The sequence below is a fragment of the Nomia melanderi genome, chromosome 5, assembly GCF_051020985.1.
Source record: "Nomia melanderi isolate GNS246 chromosome 5, iyNomMela1, whole genome shotgun sequence".
Classification (NCBI taxonomy): Eukaryota; Metazoa; Arthropoda; class Insecta; order Hymenoptera; family Halictidae; genus Nomia; species Nomia melanderi.
The window spans coordinates 1054857-1076501 of record NC_135003.1 but is presented as its reverse complement, the minus strand read 5'-3'; the positions used below and the strand labels follow the sequence as shown (position 1 = coordinate 1076501).

The window sequence follows — 21645 nt, the reverse complement described above, 5'->3', positions numbered from 1 at the left end:
TTAATCGTTAATCAGAATTTATAAAAAAAAACATTTTTCACGTTATTCAATGAAATTTGTTTATTTATTTATTATTATACTCTTTTTTGTAACGCAATCAATGATACATTGAGAGACTAATTAAGTAGTTCCTTCCTCGAAGTTAGTTTACAAAAAATTACAGAATGTCATGTTTCTATATTTTATAAAAATAGGATACACCTTTCACACAATATATTTTTTAATCCTTAACATATTAATTTGCTATTCTAAGTGGTATTATTCCGTTTGGTCTAATAAGCATCATGTGCCTTTATACAAATTGAGCCATTTAAAAAATCTTCACCCGTTAAATAAATATCTTTTTTGTTTGACAATAATCAACAGTATTCGTAAATAACAGTTCGCAGTTTACAGTTAATTCAGTATGCGAGGTAGAGCCGGGTCCCGTATCCGCGTATCTTAATTCTGCGTAAGTATAGTTAAATCTTTTAATAAACTTTGCTTCCAAGAGGCGGTTTCTTCCACTGAGCGTATATTGCAGATCTTTTTGCAAATATCAATTTTCAATAATACATACATAAAGATTAGAATCAGAAAAAGTTCATCTTGTATAAAATATCGAAACTTCACTAATTCTTGATAATTTAATTATTTTATTGTATTTCATATTCCGTATGTACCATAAATGCTTAAAGACCCACAGTGTAATTTCCTGTTTGCAAAACAGTACAGGGAAATTCTTAAGATCTCTCTATACGTTGAGACATGCGGCGGCACGACATCGCTAAAACGATGGGTTTCAGTCTTTTTCATTTTTTGTTTGAATACAATATATGTATATCATGAAACTTCAGAAGACTCAAATCCATCGTTTGGCTCAACGTGTACTGTTCGCCCCTTCCAAGCATACTAGGGACCATAGATTTAAAAGTGCACAGGGGCAATGTTCGTACATTTCACTTATCGTATCTCGTTTCGCTTGTGTTCTTTGTTGCGCGACTCGGCCAATAAGAAGGCCATGTCAAAACTGAGCCGCCATAACAACCGGGCCAAGCGCTGTGAATGAACGTCTCCCCGTACCCCTGTGCACGTTTAGCTTGGTTGTCGCTACTATGCTCAAAAGAAGCGATCAGTACATAGGACATAGACCTTTAGATATAAAATTATTCTGATATCTGTCAGCACTTATCAATCGAAATTAATTTCCTGTTGCACAATTATTTATAGTGTGAAGAGACATTTTACACATTTAAATGCTTACGTGCATCGATAGTTTAGTTTGAATCACTGTACCACTGTATAATCCAATATTAATTTAGTCGATAACTGTTTGCAATGCAATATATTTTTTTTTCTGGCGATTACTACAACTAATTTTACAAAAATAAAATACAATATTTGTCATAATATTTTCTCTTTTGTCATTACAAAATATATGGTCTAAATAATAGAATTTTTCGAAATACTCATTTTGTATTATTAATAAATTTTCTGAAAATATTGGTACCTAATTCTTTTAATTCTTGAATTCATTTAATTATCAGTATTTTGATTATGATTTTGTGTTTTCATAATTTTACCAAGATTCGCATATTTAACATCTGTGTGTCTGTTAGAATTTCATTTTTTCCTGCTACGTTCTAATCAATTAAATGAACTTAAATAATTTAACACTGCAAGAACTATTTTCATAGGACAAACCTGATTTTAAAAACTATCGACAGTGCATAAAGCGAACAATATTTCATAGGAAATGGTTTTCTAACATCATCATAAAATGCGATAGTTTTTATAAACTATGAAATCAATCACTTTGAATGCAATTAAAATCAGGATTTTAATTAGCATATATTTTAAACAACTCGATATAACTGAATACAATTGAGAGTATTAGAACCCTTACAGATTTTGGAAGTACACGATAGATATTCTGCAATAGATAGCTTTGTCATTTTGAATGTGACAAGCAATAAGTGAAAAACTCAACGATACTTCACAGTATTTGAAGTTACGAAATATGTAAGAAATCTTTTTAGGCGGTTTGTTTTAAAGAGAGACATTTTGCCTCGTGATAATCAGAATATTTCAAAGTATTCTTTTAAAAGTATAGTTCTTAAAGCATAGTTTCGCACTTTAACATCGCAAATGAATTATTAACTAAGTCGACCACACTCAATATGGTACTATACATTACAGTATATACATAAAAAAATAAGTTATGAGAGGTTGCAAGTATGATAGCAAAATGAAACAGCGAATCCAAATATTTCAAAGAATTTTGTGGTCAATGACTGAAACGTAATATTATCACCAATAAGAAGAGTATACTAGACACTTGGGTAAGACGATGTATAAAGTACAATCTGAAATAAAAAAATTACGTGTTATTAATTAATAAAGTCACAAATATTTACCGAATTTAAAGTCAATTAAAATATATGAAAATGGAATGGGTAAATATTAATTATTACTTATTATTAGCGTGATATCGATTTATAATACAGCTTAATAATTATATAAATTACAAAAATGTTACTATACGTACAACGACACACGACTTTGGAATTTACTGAAGCAAGTATCGTGCATAATATACTTTCTAATTCCCAGAATATAATCGCGCACATATGTATCCCAATTATGGTTACACCTATCGATGTCAAAATTATTGGAATCCTTGAGTGCTTTCGCTTTTTTCGATAGATCGTCCATATTATCTCGTTGAAACTTCCATTCGTTCATTACAAAGAATGTTCCGTTTCGCATGGTTCGACTCATTCGCTTAGCAGTTTTGAACATTCTGAAATAAGATTTTCGGTCGTTCCAGTTGTTTTCATTTACCCATTTGTTTTGTTCGCTATCAGATCGAGAAGCTAAATTTTTAATTTTTTGAAATTCTTAATCTCAGAAAATTTGGGAAAATCAAGTCTTAATAGAGAAATTTGTTTTTTTTTTTTTAAATAAAAGAATATGCATCACTTTCTGCGCCCGTTTACCTCATTTTCTTGAAAAAAACTTGTCGATATCGAAGCGATCGTTATTTTTTCAGAAACTGGTTTTAATATCAGCTTGAGTTTACTTATTTCAAATATACTTACATGGCCTTGCGCCCCATAATATTTGAGAAGAGATCCAAAACAAGTGCCGGGATATAATTTAAGATGTAGGTCATTGTTTCGACTATTAACTTGTTCTTATGGGAATGGATGCTTGGATACCATACCATATACTTTGTTGGCAGTTGTATCGAGTGTTTCAGTGTAAACTTTAGATAGTCGCGCACCCTAAGGGATAGAAGCGTGTTTGATTAAACAATTAAGTTTGATATTGAGCACAGAGGTAAATAGTATGCTTGTTCCCCTTTCATTTTTTTCCTGAGTGTAATAATAACATTGTTAGATGTTAGTAGTTAATTATAACATTTTTAGAATTATTTCGATCACAAAATGTTTAAAATAATTTTAATTATAACATGTTTAAAATAGCGATATGTTTTATATTTATTTCATTACCTTATGATGTTCTTTGAAGTGCAGTTATATATTTTAATGGAATTATTCTGTTGCATTGACATGTGCCACGCGGCGCATATCAATGTGTCTATAACATAGTCTACTGGTACAATTTCAACAGCTATATCTGGGTCTGCCGCGATTGTCTTCAAGGTACCTTTGGAGATCTCCATCATAACACCTATGGAATTTAAACAATTTTTTTGTCTACATGCAGTATATCACATATTATATATGTACATATTCACGTTGAAATTATTAATAATTAAAAATCTGTTAGTAGCGATACGTAAGGGAAAGTAGTTTAATTTGGACCGTTTCTTAAATTGGACCATAACTCTTCTTTATGTATAAATTTCTTTTGACGATATCTTTTTTAGCATAGAATTAAAGTTTCTATGCCATTTAATAATGGCACTGAAACAAAAAGCTATATAATAAATAATAATTTTAGTCTGATTTTTATTTTATACTCGCGTATAGTCCACGTTATTTTTATTTTCATGTAGTTTATTTCTACAGTGTCAAATAAAAATTTTATTTAGTTTTCTTTGGTATGCCGTTAAATCAGAATTTATCTTATCAAAATTGTTTTTTAAAAGTTTATAGTATGTAAATATTACTTGTGGTACAAATAAACCACATTGCATAATTTAATTTAATTGATAACCATTACATAATGTTTTACTTATTTTTTTTTGCATGTATGTATTAACAATAATGGTAAGATTGTTCTCAATTTTTTCTGCTCGAAAATATCAACATGTTTTAGATTTATTTGCTTCACTCCTTAGTCTATAACATCGTTTCAGATTCGTGACGAAAGTTTTAAATTGAATTTGAGAAATCTAACAAGGAGTGGGCCAGATATAAAAATCTGTTTTTGAACGTATGTATACATATGTAGAAATGAAAAGCCCTTATGACTTTTTAACAGTGGTGCTCCGTTTTCGAGAAAAATGAATTTTAAATTTGTGTGTTACCATAATAAGACGTTAAATAATATTATAATAATAACATACAAGTTACTTAAAGATTATGATTCAAAGAAAAACAAAGAAAAACGGACGAAAGAAAAATTCCAAGCATAGAGATTTGAAACGATACCTTGTTGTAATAGACTTCTTCTAATCGTCTTATTGCAGTAACACACAAATTTAAAACTCATCTGTTTTGAAAACGGAGGGCCATTATCAATCATATCAGCCGCGCGAGGGCTTTTCATTTCTAGATATGTAATATAGCACGCATAGAGCTTCATCCAAAAACAGATTTTTATATCTGGCCCTCTCCTTGTGTTATTTATTGTTTTTAAATATAAATTAAATATTAGTTTCCTATCATCAATTGTTAACCTTTGAAGTAAACGTAGACCTAGAATAAGCATCAACATTTTTTCTTTTTCTAATAAATTATTAACGATAAAATAGTTATATTGATTATAATTGATAATAGTTAAGTGATCTACTACAGAGAATTTTCCTTTACAACATCGGTGCATCATCATAATTCAGAAAGATTTTTTAATGTTAGTTATTCAAAATTAAAACTAAATTTGCAATTTTTTAATTTTGATTTTTGTTTTATATTTTCATAGAGAATTACTGTGCAAACGTTCAGAAATATCTGTTCACTTGTCGATGCATGCTTTAGATTGTAAATAAATATTTCAGAGTTATCGTCTGTTTTATCTTTCTCGCCAAATTGTCGGGATTGTACCTAAGCGATTTCATAGTTTTTAACAGTAACGTAATGTTTAACATACGTATGCGACTCTTATTTTTGTATTTGAAATAAAACGCGTTCGTTTCCGTTTTGTAGTAAATACCTGCGTGCATTACCTGTGATCCCATTCAAATTGTCCACCCATCCAGGAAACGGATCTTTTCGCGCCGCTCCTACAATACTGGGTCTGACTATAGCTACAGGCAGTTGCGTTGCTCTTGTTAATAACAGCTGCTCCGCTAAATTCTTTGTAAACGTGTACGTGTTGGGATGGTTCTCTAAAATCTTCTGTTCGAGTATTTCAATCGTGCTATCATCCAAGTCCTCGCACATGTTGATCACAGTAGAAGGCTGGACCTTTGTGCTATAAAGTATTAAAACGAACGTGGTCGGATTAACTCTGCTTTTTCTACGATAAACAATGTTTCATTTCATTGTAAAGAAAATACTCTTACTATCAGTTGACAATTGGTAACTGTTTTCAGCGTAGCTTTAATTAATCAATTTCTAGTTTAATACTTGGCAATTACTCATACTTAGAATCAGGAATGATGTATAAATTATCTTAGAAACAAAAGAGCTAGTTTCACTGCCAGAATATTGTTAATATTGAATAGAAATTCGTTTGGAAATGGTTGTGCCGTTTTCAACGTCAATTTAATCATACAAATCTCTATAGAACGCTTATTGCGCAAATAATAACCTTCTAAATTTATTATTGATTACCAGAAGACAGTCTGACGAAAGTATAATTTCGCGTGTGCACAAAGGAACGATTGAGTCAAATCAAATGAATCATGGTGTGCGTGTAGAAAGACAGACGCGCAAGGATGAAGACAGATCCAATCATTGCCATCGGCGTGGTTTTCTGAAATGTCCTCCATTCAATGGTCAGCTGAGGTACTTACGTATAAACGGCTTCGTTGATTTCCTTCAAGTTCGCGTTACTGTAGGCCGTGCTAACGTGGATAAAGCTAATCAGGTTTTTCATGCTTTTGCACAGATCGATTATTTCATTCGTGCCCTTCGTGTTCAGATTGACGGCCACTTTTAATGGCTCGTCAAATCTCACGGTGGCTGCGCTATGGAATACTATGTTCACTTTTCGTATCAGCGTCTGTTTGTCCTCGGGTAAGAGGCCAAGGTCTGGCATAGTCACGTCGCCCTTTATCGGATGGATCTTCTCGAACACGGACGGATTTTCCACTCGGAGTCTATCGAAAACCTGTCAATAGATTATTCCTATTGTATGTAAAGTAAGCAATAGTAAATAGAACAATAATTATGAGTGATTCAAATAAATAATATATGAGCGAATAAATAATAATCAATACTGTTATTGACATCATTAGTATTTCATTAATCCAAGAATATTTCGCACAAGCTTTTATTTCTTGAGAATTTAGAAATAGGAGTTAGACCACTAATATTTTGAATCACTCGTATATATTATAGTAAATCACATAAATGTATAATGTATTACAGAAATGTAATAATAATGAAAAGAAAAATGTGGATACGAATAGACTTTCCCGCAAGTTCACTGTTGAACTGTTTGAAAGAAAGAAAGACAATAATGCTGAATGAAATAATATGGTGGTAACCAGATGAAAAAAAGATTACGGAGTTTTGTAGTAGCTGCTGCAATCGTTGATCGACCGTTTGGCCCTTTTTCGGGCGGATCAATATAAAAATAGTAGCTAGACGGGAACAAGAGCGTAACAGCTTCTCCACGAGAGCTTTTCCTAAAAAGCCGGTTGCCCCGGTGATCAGTATCACCGCGTCCGCGTAAAACGCTTCGATGGAGTTTTGAGGGATACATCTCTCATCGTTTGTTTGTTCTAGGTTCGTTTTTATGGCCGAGGTGGTCATCATGGTAGACATGTGATCCAGCGAAGACATTTGATCGGACAATCTGCAATAAAGAGAGGAAAAAGAGAGAATAGGAAATAATTAACAACTGAAATGTCCGGGTTGGATAGAATTTCATCTTTTTATAAGCACCCTCAGTAATTGAATTTCTAGTTTTATTAATATTCTGACAATCTACCTACTGCCAACTGGTTGCTACTTTCACGTTGTTAAAAATTACAAATATACATTTAAGACAAAGTATTTTAATTAATCATTCACTTGTTACTGTCTGGTTATTATGTAGTTACATTATTTATATTATTATTTATATAAGTTTTATTTAAAACATTACTATTAAAATGATTAAACTTAATTTTCTATCTTGTAGTTACTTCAAATACTAATAAGCAGCTATTAATGAAGTTGGGTAAGTGTTATGGAACAAAATAGTTCAGTTTTTTACAAAAGTGTCAGTATAAAATCACACTCTGATAAATAAAACAGATTTCGGTGACAATTTAATGAGAAAGAAACTGTTTTTTATTCGTCTAGTGTGAAACTGTAACGGCTGAGACGTTTAGTATGTCAGAATGAGCTTAACAGCTTTAAGGGATTTCTTTTTAATCCCATCAGGTAAATACTTTGGAGTACGTTTCGCGTACAGCTCGGTAATCTCGACGTTTGGCTTCCCTTTTATTGAGGATCGATATCCATGAATTGTTAAGCGTTTGAACACCCATATATGGTTCTCACTTTGTAAGAAATTATAATTTCCGTTCTTACATCTGTCCTATAATAATTGCACCGAGACTGTTCACGTAATTTCCATAGATGGAGACTTTGAAAAATTCACTTGGCGTCTTATATTTAAGAGAAAATATAATCTAAACAATTAAATTCTACAAACATAATAGTTAAATTGTATAATCCAGTCGAAATAAAGAAATCACGGAAGTTTCTAACTAATATAAACATTTGGCTTCACTACTTCCAAAAAGAGTTTGAAGCTTCTGCTTGAGAAGTGAGCATTTAGAAATGTGCAATTGGAAATAGATTAGGTAAACGATCACAGCAACGGGCACTTCGAGAGAGAAGTAAACACCGTTTGACAATTACAACTTTCGAGCTATCCTCGCGACGGACAATCCTTTCAGCAGAAGGCGGGTTTCACTTGAGAAAAGCGACACTTGTTCGCGTCATGTAATGCTTCCTTTTTCTAGGACATGGTTACCTTGTTCTAGTTTCTGTTAATTAACGTAAATTGATCGTTTCATTTAAAACACAAACGATACTTGCAGAATAAAATTGCTACAACATCACTATACTCTATTTGATAATATGTTGGGGAAGAGACATGATAAAAAGGCATACCTATATTCACATGACAACATTTTTATCTTTTTTTGTACAATGTTTAGTGAACTTTTTGAGTTTTGAAAGATTTGGGCACTAAAGTATCTTCAGTTGGTAATTACGTGTTGAAAACAAGAATTATTAACCCTCTGCAGCAGAATGTCGTTGTAATGACGATTTCGAGCTTTGATATTTAAAATCGAAAGTTGCAAATGAGTAATTTGGTTGTTCAAACAATTCGAGAATTTGTGCTGTTCCTCCTTTTTAGTATTCAAAACTTCGATACATAATTTAATTTCTTTTGGAAAGAGTTGTTAGAAGTTTAAAAAATTCTCATCTGCAAGGGGTTAATATTAGAATCGCCAAATGAGTTTAAATGGTCAATTCATTTTGAGTTTCTTCTTTTATAATTTTTGTAAAGATGTGTTGTTTTGATAAATTTTCAAATAAATTGATTTATTAGTGTACATTCTAATGCATAAATCAATCGAAACTTTAACAGACTCACTTTTCTAATTCGCATAAGAAAATACATATCAGGCAATTTGACTGCCAATATTAAATACCTGTTGGTTTGCATACTGCTAATCGTGATGTGGAGCATACAGAGATCGATAACGTTTTACAATAGGGGTGGCGAGATTATTCACAGAACGAAAAAGTTTAACACCATTAAGAAGGAATTGATCGCTCTGTACATGGACATTCTACATAGGGTGTTCCATTTTAATTTATAAATGCCATTACCTCTGAAGTTAAAAAATTCCTCGAATGCATGTTTTCTGTTTTGAGGGGGCTCTCCAAGTGGTCGTGTGCATGAGATACATTAAGTTTAAAAGTGCACCGGGGCAAGGATAATCGGTCGCACGCTCCACCTCGGCTCGCGACTCGGCCAATAGCAAAGATATGCCGAAACCGTGCCTTTATAACTACCAAGCCGAATGTCGCGAGTGGACGTCTTCCCTTGTCTCTGTGCACTTTTAAACCTAAGGTCGCTGATGCAATTGTGGGAGCTGTACTGTAATTTTTCTTACATCGATCGACGTACCAGGTCACTCTCTACAAAACAGTATTAATCTGTCTACGTCGAAAAGCTGTCAAAACAGAAAAATAATTGCGTTTGAGGCATTTTTTAAATAATGAATCGTTCCGGAAATAATTGAACTTATAACTAAAGTGGAACACCCTATGTAGATATCGACCAATCTTTCATTCTATAACCTACATTCAATCTATTTACACATGTCATGGACGGAACGCAACGGGTAGTTTTCGATATTAGCTGGCCACTCCACGGATCGAAGATTTGTCCCCGAGTCATGCGATATCCTCAATACTCAATTCCAATGATTGTGTATTGAATTAAACATCTCATAGACGAAAGTTTGAGTAAATGGAACGGAAATTATTTGTTCAATTATTCATTTGAAGGAAAGTCATTGTCGCTATGTACATAAATTATTGTCACTTAGTTCTTCTTCTACCTTTTTTAGCAGTTATTTAATTTTGGTGTTGCATCGTATGGCAAAGAAAACGCGAAAAATTGTATAGTGTATGAAGAACTTTAATGTAAAACAAATGATTATTATCAACACAAAATTTTTACAGAAAATTACGTTATTTGTTTTATCTCAATTAATGTTGTATCAGTAATAACGGATTCTCACTCGATTTAATCGAGAAAGTATTATTATATTTTAAATAATAAAATATTAGGCCAACAATGTATTCCTGAAAAAATACTACTTTAAAATCACACAAGAAAAGCATATTTCGTAGCTTATGTCATTATTTTCGAATAAACCCTGGCGTAAACCAGTATATACTAATATTTCTAAAGTCAATATTTCCGTTTTTAAAATATTTTAAACAATATTAATCACACGTTTAGATATTTGTACAGTGTGTCATCTCTAACGAAATGCGCAAATTTTCACCCACTTGCAACCATCTGATAAAAAAAGGTTTAAAACAGGAGTTGCAGAGTATGAAGCGTACAATAGATATCAGTAAAACAATTTCGAAAACAGTTTGTTTCATAGCGAAATCGAAGTTATCTTGGGTTTTACGAATAGGAACACATATTTTTTTATCGTATTGTAGAGGGTATCGAGCCGAATTTAAAATTCACGATTACACGATATTTTTACTAACATATTACTTGATTTACGGTAGTGGAAATGTGAAATATTTACCTTTTCATCGTATTTGACTTTAAGAAAGTGTCCTCGATGTCCTCCATAATATGGTAAAACAATATTTATTCCTATTTGTAAAACCCAAGGTAACTTCGATTTTGCCATGAAACAAACTGTTTTCGAAATTGTTTCACTGACATCTATTCTACACTCCATACCCTGCAACTCTTGTTCTAAACTTTTTGTTGTCAGATGGCTACAAGTGGGTGAAAAATCGTGCGTCGCGTTAGAGGTAACACCCTGTACATTTCTTTTATAACATTTGAAGGCGAGTGAACCATTATTCCTCCATGATGTTACAGGTGAATATCGATAAAAGTTTGTTTGGTCTAGATACAAGAAAAGTGTAAAGGATAAAGTACTAATAATCTGTATGACATTAATAATCAGTGCAATTTTATTTTTATATGGTTTTAGTTTAAACAATATTCGGAAACGTGCGTGCGCGCGCGCGCAATGCTTTCTGTCTATGCCTTCTTCGTAAACAAACCTTTACATAACAGGTTATCTGTGATCTTTTCCTGCTGCGCTCAAGTCTCAAGTGCACGCGTTTGACACTGCCGAGAGTTTGGATACGGTCGACCAGTTCTTTTTGATACCTTGAGACTCGAGGAGAAAGTGGTTGAGAAACAGGAATCGCATAACTTGCTCCCATTTACGATTATTCCCCCTTGCGATTGTCGTTCAAATTAAATACACTACTATGCAAAAGTATTACCCACTTTTCAATACCAAAAATATTACACATTTCTCAAAATCAAAATCTTACATCAAGACGTCAACGAAATAATGTTTCATTAAAATTATTATTTAAATAAAATTTCTATTATATACACGGGAAATACTTATAGTGGTCCCCCTAGTGGATGGGACTATAGATTACATTTGATTGCCGTGCAGAATCTTATACCCCCTTAAATGGTGTCACAACAGCGTGTTACACTTTGCTTTGATCACTGCTTTAAAAAGTCACTGGCATTTGTTGAACTAGTTCTATTCGATAATGAAATAACGTTACATACGTGTATATAACTTTATCAGACTGTAAGTTATTTTACTAAGAATACATGTAATATTTGTGTTTCATTATAACCTCATGTGGAACGATACAACACTCACAATACGAACGATTATGACATTGTTATTTTCTAAAAGTCCAGAAAGACGTACAACCTCATTGTAATAATTACTAAAAAATTAACATACGTCTGTAACGTATTAATTGTGTGATGATTACAAACGATATCAAATAATAATTCAAAAGAAACCGGGGGTTGTTTATATCGCAATTCGACCTTTTCAATTTGTCCACAAGTTATTAAACTTGTACACTCATTAAACACTAAACGTAAATTATTAACCAAGAAAACAACAGTCGTGAAATGAAAGGAAGAATGAGGTAAGAAGCTAGAAACGATTCTCTTAAGAGAACTCACCTTATCTGACACGGGGGCGTGGATCGTTCCACAACGAAACCTCCCTCTTTCCCGATCTCTCGAGTTGCAAGACTCGTAACCTTTGGACTTCGCGAAAACGGAGTTCCGCACCCCCAAACATCGCCTCCGAGATGCTTTCCCACTACGACTCTCACACCTTCTCCCAACCCCTCTACTTCACACACGTTTTACACCCCTTTTCTTCCAATTTTCTTCTCCGTTATGTTTTCTCTTCTTTTGTTAATTTTTAACGGTAATTTTCTCGATAATGAACTCTTTCCTTTCGTAAAAAATAAATTTATAGATGAGCCATTGGAGAGGTTCTCGCTGTGACAGAAGGGTCGTCACTGCCATTGACGACGATCGTCAGGCGATTCTACGCGGCTGCGCGACTGGCAACCAACAGATGACGACACGCTCGTGAGGGTTGCTTTTCGAATACAGGCTGGCACTATTGTAGTCCATACTATTGTAGTCTATATATACTGTACTCAGGCGTGTGCGAGTCGCCTAGTGTATGTACCTACTTGTTCGGGCTGGGCCGGAAAAATTCGGGCGGGCTCGGGCGTGGCGTGCGATATTTGGTAACCCGGCACCATTGGGGCAGCCTGAGACCCGTTCGGGGCAGTGTAACCAGATTGGGGAAATTAACCCTTTGCGGGGTTAATTCTTAAATGATTTAATTACTCGAACAGCAAGAGGTCAGCACGTAGTTTCCCTATTTTCTATTAATTAAGCAATTGATATATAATTTATCTTTATCTGTTGAAGGTTTTGTACATTTCAAAGAATCTTCGTCCGCAAAGGGTTAAGCCCTTGCCGTACAGTGACGAGTGAGACTCGTGATGAAGATTTCTAGACCAATTTAACAATAATCAATGTTGTCCATTACCACGGATCAAAGCAAATAACTATTTTGCTATTATCAATTTATTATCTTCAAATGAAACTTGCACTTCAAAATTTTGATGCATTTCTTCCAAATTGTCGATAGTAAAATGTTACACGAGCTTAGTAGCGAAAGTAAATAGTATGCCAAGGGGTTAAGGGGAACACGGTTTCCCCTCTTCTTGGCGTTATCGTTGGGTTCTGCGGTGGGCCCACAAGGTTGTAGCGAGATGATAAGGGGGAGTGGGCAAAATGAAACCGTTTGGTTATTTTCTGGCTTCACTGGTTCGGAGTGCAGACAAACTATACGTCATCGACCAGTTGACGGTCGATGGCGTAGCTACTACAGTGGAAATAGTTGTTTGAGTTGTGATCTATGACGTCACCGTCAACTGGCCGATAACATAGTAGTCTGCCTATACGGCTACAGGTTCCTCGAATAGTCTCGGACTGGCCAAGCGTTGCAGGGCCACGGACAGTCGCACGAACCCGTTCGAATTTTTTAGGCTGTCGAACCCGAAATATCGGGTACCCGTACATCTGTAAATGTAGTCCATTCTTCAGTTATTTAGTGATGCAAAGAAACTGGAAATATATATACAGGGTGGCCGATTAATACTATCAGTATTAAATACTTTGTACTATCGGGCAAGGATGATGTAGTAATTAGCTTTTAAGTGCTGTACTGTGTTATTCGGGTAAGGACGTCACTTTGAGTTTCTTAAATGACAGCAGTCTTAAGTGAGAGTAATATATATCTCTAATTTTGTAATTAGAGAAAGCATTAGAAGCTCTAATATACGTTAAATGAGAAAGTCGAAGTATCTTTTAAATCATTTTTAATGTAATTGCTGCTAACTTCTAATGAAATACAAATTATGATAATTACTATATGTTTCAAAAGTTTTTTACTTGGTGCTCAATATTTTTTGGTGTTGTTGTGTAAAGTGTGGAATACGTCGTTAAAAAATTTTAGGTACATTTTCGTCTTCATAAAAAAGTAAAGTAACTAAAAAAGTAATGGTTACAATGTACGTCTTCCTCGATACTATAAAACTTTGATCAGAAACATGTTTTAAAATAACAAACATTTTTCAACTAATTTAGGATGGCAGAGTTAGATCACCTTATACAGGGTGTTTCTAAATGACAGCGTACAAATGATAGGATGTATACAACTCATTGAACTGAGTAAAATAAACCCAGTAAACATGGATCTAAAAGAAAATAGTTTCCGAGGCAAAATCAGGTTCACATTTTCAAACCGGAAATCCATCGTGTAGCAAACAAGGAATTTTGCGTTCCTCTACTCTCCCATGACGGTCACATTGTTCGTCGGCTACCATCACTCTGATATCTTGATAACGGCTTAAGCGAAAAATTTCATTTCTATGGTTTGGGAACGACTCAATGTGCGCTTGAAAAATATGGAATAGAAACTGTAGGGTTCTATTTAAGAATTGTGACGTGATCTTGGCAGTACGTTTCAAGGCCACGTGACGGTCAAATACCTCCTGCCGTGACATGTAGTATTTTATACTCTGTAACTCTTGTTTGACACATTTGTTCGTATCACCGATATTTTTCAAAATAATTCGGTGTTCTTAATTCGGTCCTCATACATTTCTTTTTAAACAAAATCTATTTTTATCTTGGAAACTATTCAGTTTCAGATGCATGTTAATTAGGGTTTTTTTTACTCAGTTTAGTGAGTTCTGTACGCTCTATCATTTGCGCCCTGTAATTTAGAAACACCCTGTATGCAGTATAACCTGTGGTAAGTATACGTAAACAAAAGTAATAATGTAGTATCTAGAATATTTAGGGTAGATTAAAATATTGTAGGATGAATGGTTTGTTGTGCGTGCGTGAGGGCGACCAGGTCGTATTGCGACGGACCGGCGCCGGGATGTTTGGAAAATAGTGTGACTGCGTTTAGACAATCTCGAGTGGCTGAAAGAATGCGAGGAAGAGTGTCTGGAACTGAGCGACTGAACCGTGAGAAAAGCGTGTACGTGGCTGCGTGAATTTTGATTATGGACGAAAGATGCGAGTGAGAAGGGTGCAAGGGTGAGAAAGACAGAGCGAATGGGGATGTGTGTTAAAAGCGAGTGGAAATGCGTGCATGAGGACATTTTGGTGAGCGACAGCGGAGAAGAACATTTTTGGTGCGAGAGTCGTGTGTTGTATTTTTACGTGTTGTCCGTATTGTTTTCTTTATCTTATTAAATATATATTGTTTTCCTAATTCTCTTTTTACTGAAGATCCACATTTTCAATATCATCTAATAGTAAACCACCACACTATAATAATTTTATACAAGAAAATTAAATTAAAATTCAGAATGAAATTTGATTATATTTGTATCGTAGAATTTTGTTTAACTGGATTCAAACTTTTAATTGAACGTACAGAATTTCGGTTTGTCGAAGTAATTTTTTTAGTTTGTAATATAAATCTTAATGGTAATGGAGTCTTTGCGTTGACAAATCAATTTAATGATATACTTCTCAACTAGATGGTGCTACTTATAGGAAAATACAAGGTAGAGATAGTTAAAGATTGAATGAAGCAACAGGTACATAACGATACTATTATACTATGTACATAGGTTATATTCACATCAAAGCAAAAATGTCATAAATACTTAAAAAAGCAATTATTACTTCGTTACCATTAATACTTAAATCGTTACATTAGTGCTACATTTAGTTTGTCATCTTTTTCAGTGAAAACAATTTCTATGCGACTCAATAATGCATTTTATATAATTTAAAATTTTAATTAAGTGAAACGTTTCGCGAGATTGTACCGAAAGAAATGCAATAGTATTTAACTAATAATTAAAAACAGACAAATGAGAAGAGGCGTTCGCATGTGCTATTCATTTGAAATCGTAATAACTCGAAGGGAAATAATCACTCAAGTCGTAACTGTTTAAAACGGAAATTCATAATTGAAGATGCTGGAACCACCTGTTCCGCAGATTTAATTACTGTTCTGTCTGCTTCTCTTTGCCGTAAGATGCATCTCAAGAGACATTAGAAATTTATCTCAAACGACGTTCGCTTTTCTTAATTGCATGCAAATTGCAGCAGCTTTTAAATATTCGCACGCCGTCGTGGAGTTTAACTCTCCGTTGAAACACTTTAATTCTTGATACGTACATTTAGATGAATAAATACTATTTGCGGCATCAGTATTCTCGTAATAATTTTATGGAAAGAAATTACATGTCCACTTTACTAATTTCTTCAGTAATTCATCACATAAAAGTATTGTTAGATTTACTAATACTAATCTGTTACGATGTTTAAATTAGAATTTTGGAGTTTATGATCAATAAACATCGTACGCAATATATAGAGCAATTACTGTGTAGCCAGAGGTTTTTGTTGTTTTTGTGTTACTTTTCAATGATGAGTTATTAATGTCTTCATTTATCTCTTGATTTAGTATTTGATGTAATTACTAAAACGAAACCGAACGTACAAACAGAAATACTTTCTTGACCCACTTCGTCTGTAGAAATGCAATTTCTTTTGGCTTACGTAAGAGGAAATATTCTGCTTAAGCGCATTATTAACGGGTTCTTAGAATGTTTAATCCTAGGACTCCTTTGACAATTGAACGGCAGATTTTGACTGTATTCAAATGGTAATATAAGTTTTATTATTTCGCACACCAGTTCAAGCTTCTTTATCGATTTTGTGCGTGATTCTATATAGAATGTCGTGCAACTGACGACGCAATGGAGAACAAGGTAATTCTATGTGAAAAAATAAGACGAAAATGTGAAAGAAAATAGCAATGTTATTGTATTTACATTTTGTTTGAAATTTCGTTTTTGAGAAAATTTAATCTGGAAATTTGTTAAGTAAGTTGTCTATGTATGTACCAATAACTAATCAGTTAAAGTTATATAAATACAGAAATGTAATATATAATTTAACTGGTCAGCTGTTGGTACATTCATCTTATACGTTTAGAAAATTACTAACAAAATATATTCTAAACTTATGTTTATATTTTAAATTTATGTTTTCATGCAGAATCTTTCACAGTTCCATTATTAATTACAGGACACCCTGTATTAGATTACTATGTAAATCCAGTCTGTTAGGGTATTGTACGTGTTTTACAAATTCGATTTGTGAAACCGGTTTACAAACATTTCAAATTCAATTTTTAAAACCAGTTTATGTACACTTCAAATTGCACACACTGTCAATCAAAAGTATGAGACAAATTCTATTTACTTGACCATGAAGGAAAATACTATTTTACAAAAGTTTAAGATAAACTCGTACACCAAAAGTAAAGCACAAATGGTTTATGCAACTAATTTCTCAATAAACTTGCGTACAAACACAAATTGTGTTTATACGAATGAATTTCAAAGTTACCCTTTTTCCATTTCTTATGAGAATTTTACCAGATAAGAAACCATTTTTTTTACACGAATTTTTGGAATATCAAATCTGTTATTTTATAATAATCTTTTTATGTAATACTTAATTTATACATATAATACAAACTGTTACATGACTAATATAATTTATACAAGACAAAAGTGGTTTATATAATAATTTCTCATCACTTCCAAAATTTGTATAATTGCAAAATAAAAAACTCAAAAGACTGATTGCGAACTGTTCGTTAATTTTCGTATTAATAAGAACGAAATCGGCCAGCCGTACTCGGTACCAGTTTTCGAATTTCACTTTATGTGCTGCCGAAAACGATTCCCGAGGAGATATCAGTCTGCGTCACTAGTTTAATAAATGCAGTTGTATTGCGTGAATGCTGAGCGAAGAAAGTTCTTCCGCGTTGCTTGCAGGAAGGACGTGTGCTGAGTTATGCAATGCTTTCCGTGCAACCTCTCTCTTCCTTCTATCGTGTATCTTTCGACGTTGCTTTCTCGAGCCTCGTTCACACCATTACAACATTTTTTTCGTATCAGTGGTCCGCTCGTGTTTGGGAACAACTTTTTTATTCAATATTAATGAAACATGAAATAGTCTCCTGCAGAAAGGAATTTTTATTTTCGAAAGTGTCATTGCGTCGAGTTATAAATAATTTTTGTTGCATGTATTTATTATAAATATTCTTTAAGAATAAAAATGATTGAAGATAAATTAATTTTTCATAATTTTATATAGCTTGACAATTTTACTTGATATCAATCAATATAAATGATCGATTTATATTTTAATAATTATAGATAACTTAATAATTGTACTTCAACAATTGATTTATATGATAATTATTAGAAATAGCTTTAATGATAATTTGGATCATTATATGATTAAAATAATAAAAATTTGTGGTTTATTATTAGGAATAATTGTCACGAAGAATGTGTAGTCTGTTGATATACGTTAGCGTAAAACGCATCGGAGCGTGTTACAATTAAATCGTGGATGTTCATGAAAATTTATATTTGTATTTAGTGTTTTACTGATTTCTCGAAATTTTCGTGATGCATAAATCCATATAGATTCGGAATCTGATTGTGTTGTGTGAATTTACAGTAATATTACACATAATACTTTATTATGGTAATGACGGGGGCGCGTGATTTGAATTACAAGGGAAAATTATAATTATAATACATTTATTTCGTTGGAACTGAAAAAGCTATGCTAAAGCAATTAAGCAAAACTAAAAACGAGTTAGATAATAGGTAATTATTACAATGATATTTCTTCAAATGCACATTTTGATAAATTAATTTAGGACGATAGAAATTATATTTAAATGTATATCTATTACTGAGCATACCAGTTGCACGCAGATAATATGAAAACTTAAGCAAATCTTATTAACATTATCTGTTTATTTGAAAATTTCCACAGTGAAATGTATTATGAGTGTATAAAATTCATGACCTACTGTGATTACAACAAAAGTAATTCAAAGAATCATAATGTGAAGAGTATTTTAATAACAAAAATTGATACAGTAAATTTATTACTACTGTCGTAGATAAAACATGCGAATGTTTATAAACTCGTTTGAAGTGCAATAGTCTTATCTGGAGGCGCATGTTTATTTCGAACAAATTCATGTATCAGTGAGTCACTTTGAAGTCTGCAATTCATTACAGTAATGAAATATATGTTAACTATAAACTAATTTTTCTAAACGAATTTCTGTAATATTTTTAATGTCAAATGTGAATACGAAATTTTGTAAATAAATTAAATGATACCAATGGAAATATATTTTCGAATTTTTTTGTTCACATGAAAATAAATTTTAAAATATATTTTTATTTTAGTTATAAAGACACTAAACATCACGGAACTAATTTAAAACAATTATAAATTTTTATACATTATATATTCTAAATGAAAATTGTTATTGGAAAATTCAAAATAATCACAGTTCAATATTACAGCTCATTTTTAATCTGTCAATTAAAACGCGGTATTTCAGTTATGGATTTCATGCCTGAATGTTAAGTTCAAGGTTCGATTTAATTATAAAAATTATAATTTGTATTTTAAAGGCGGAAGTCATAAACAGTGTGAAACAGTTACAATGATTACATTAACTTGAAATGAACAATATTTGCAACGTAAAAAGCACTTTCAATTTGTCCGTGTTTTCAAATAAACAAATATAAGGCACGTTATTATTAAAATGTATCATGCTTTAATTAATACATTAATCCATGCCTGGACAATCTAAAAAATTGATGTTTTCTTTCAATATTTGCAATCCAGTTACTGTATTCGAAATTTTATAATTGTCTGTACTACATACATCAAGAATTGATTCGTCCTGGTATTGGTATATAAAGTATATACAACACAATCAATCAATTATTTAATTGAATTCACATGAAGTTTCACTTGACACTAGTGTTGTGCTGACATTTCCGTGTTTGCAAAGCAGAACAATATAGTTCACATTTTTGAAAAATTTTGAATTTATACTTCACTTAAAATCTTGCTGGTATAGAGATTAAATATAAATCTATTTGTGTATGAATATTTAAAATTTTGAATAGCAATAGTGAAATAGTAATATGTCTGCCTATATTTCAATTACAAAGATGGATTATCTGTTTCTATAACTATTATTACCTGAGCATTAAATAAATTCATGCACAACATTTAAAATAATTAAATAATTTTATTTTATAGATTATTAAATACAATTGTCTAATTACTTTAAGTTTATCCAATATGTTTAATTTCTTTACACTTGTAATTATCTTTTCCCTTAAATCAATATAACTGTAAATGTATTTAAATCAATTCAAGGTAATTTAGCACTTCTCAATGAAAACTAATAAATAATAGGTAACACTAAAAAGAAATAGGAAATGGCATTTTGTTATAATGAATATAAAAGAAAACTTGGCACCGTAGATTCAATATTATTAACATTTTAGTTCTTATGTCGTACATTATTTACTATGAAAATAATACAATATCATTCTCGAGACAACATAATAAAGTGCTTGTGCTTCACTAATTATTGAAGATTGTTTTTCAAATTCATAAGTCCCGGAACTGTTTACTACACGACTTGCCATTGAAAGCATTGTTAGCAAACCAAAGAATATTTTAAATATTCATCATGGAACCTTAGAACGGAAATTAAAAGACACAGGAAAATATTATTCGACCTGTTTGTATTATAAGACGACAATTATAAATGCAGGAAGATTATAAAAACGTGCAATTAAAGTAAATGTGAAGAATGCGTTCGTATAAATATTGTAATTACTGTGATGTAGGTGTTGACTTTAATTTACTTAATTACCTTTGATTAATCATCCCTGTAGTTGAACTATTGGGTATTATTAGGGAACTACAAAATCGATGTAAACGTTTGCCAGATAATGTTTATAAAATTCAACATGCGTCAAATTGACGCGTTCCATGGACCTAGTGTTAATGAAGGGTTTAATTTTGTAATTATGTAAATTATATTGTGCTGATCGCGGTGATGTACTCGAACACAATGGAAAATTCAAAACTCGACAAAGTCAACTTGTGCTTACCGGTGATGAGTCGCGCACACTGTTCGATGAGAGAGTGAATTTCACGAACGGGAGATTTTACGGGGTCCGGCTTCGTAACACCTTTCGTGCACAACTGGGATCAGACTCAGCATCGGTCTCCTCTAAATACTTACTACCAGTAAATACGATCGCCCCTACTACTGATCCACCTTATACAGAGTGCGATAAAAGTGATGGTCACTTTTTTGGAGGTCAATTTATATTGGTGGATCATTTGGTGGTAACTTAATAGTATCGAGCATTATTAATAGATTTTTTGTCAAAAGGAGGAAGTCTTTAAGAGTAATTATTGATAATTATCAGAGAAAAACATTGCATATCACTAGCTAATCGTCAGATTGAATATTCGCGTCTGGTTCGTACGCAAATCTGACGACGACGATGGATTTGAAGAAGTTTTTGATAAGTATAGAAAGAAAATCACGAGGAAAAGATTGCGCAGAATGACGTTATGAGTAAAGATGCGATATTATTGCTTATGTACTTTGTGTTGTTATGCTTTCACGTTATCAAAAACAAAGAAAAAGACTTCTCTGGTTAAAAGATAATAATTAACTCTTCGAAATCAAGTAAAAGAATAAATACATAAATAATTAGTTTACTAGAAACAAATAATTTTTCCATCGAAGTTAGTATTCGTCATAGATGCTGGATG

At 32.5% G+C, this 21645-nt stretch overlaps 1 protein-coding gene across 2 annotated transcripts; it reads right to left on the bottom strand.

The window, feature by feature from the left end:
• Positions 1 to 53: 53 nt before the first annotated feature.
• On the bottom strand, positions 54 to 21108 carry LOC116424788 (putative fatty acyl-CoA reductase CG5065). Of its 2 annotated transcripts, none has more exons than XM_031971669.2 (8): positions 20970 to 21108; positions 6843 to 7134; positions 6128 to 6444; positions 5336 to 5583; positions 3495 to 3675; positions 3081 to 3266; positions 2528 to 2782; positions 54 to 2345 (listed from the first exon to the last, which is right to left on the bottom strand). In XM_031971669.2, exons 2-8 carry the CDS (start codon positions 7119 to 7121, stop codon positions 2267 to 2269), a joined length of 1545 nt encoding a protein of 514 aa, XP_031827529.1. In that variant the 5' UTR covers positions 7122 to 7134; positions 20970 to 21108; the 3' UTR covers positions 54 to 2266. The 2 variants fall into 2 exon arrangements, with proteins under 2 accessions (XP_031827529.1, XP_031827528.1); XM_031971668.2 differs by lacking the exon at positions 20970 to 21108 and adding an exon at positions 12061 to 12531.
• Positions 21109 to 21645: the final 537 nt, after the last annotated feature.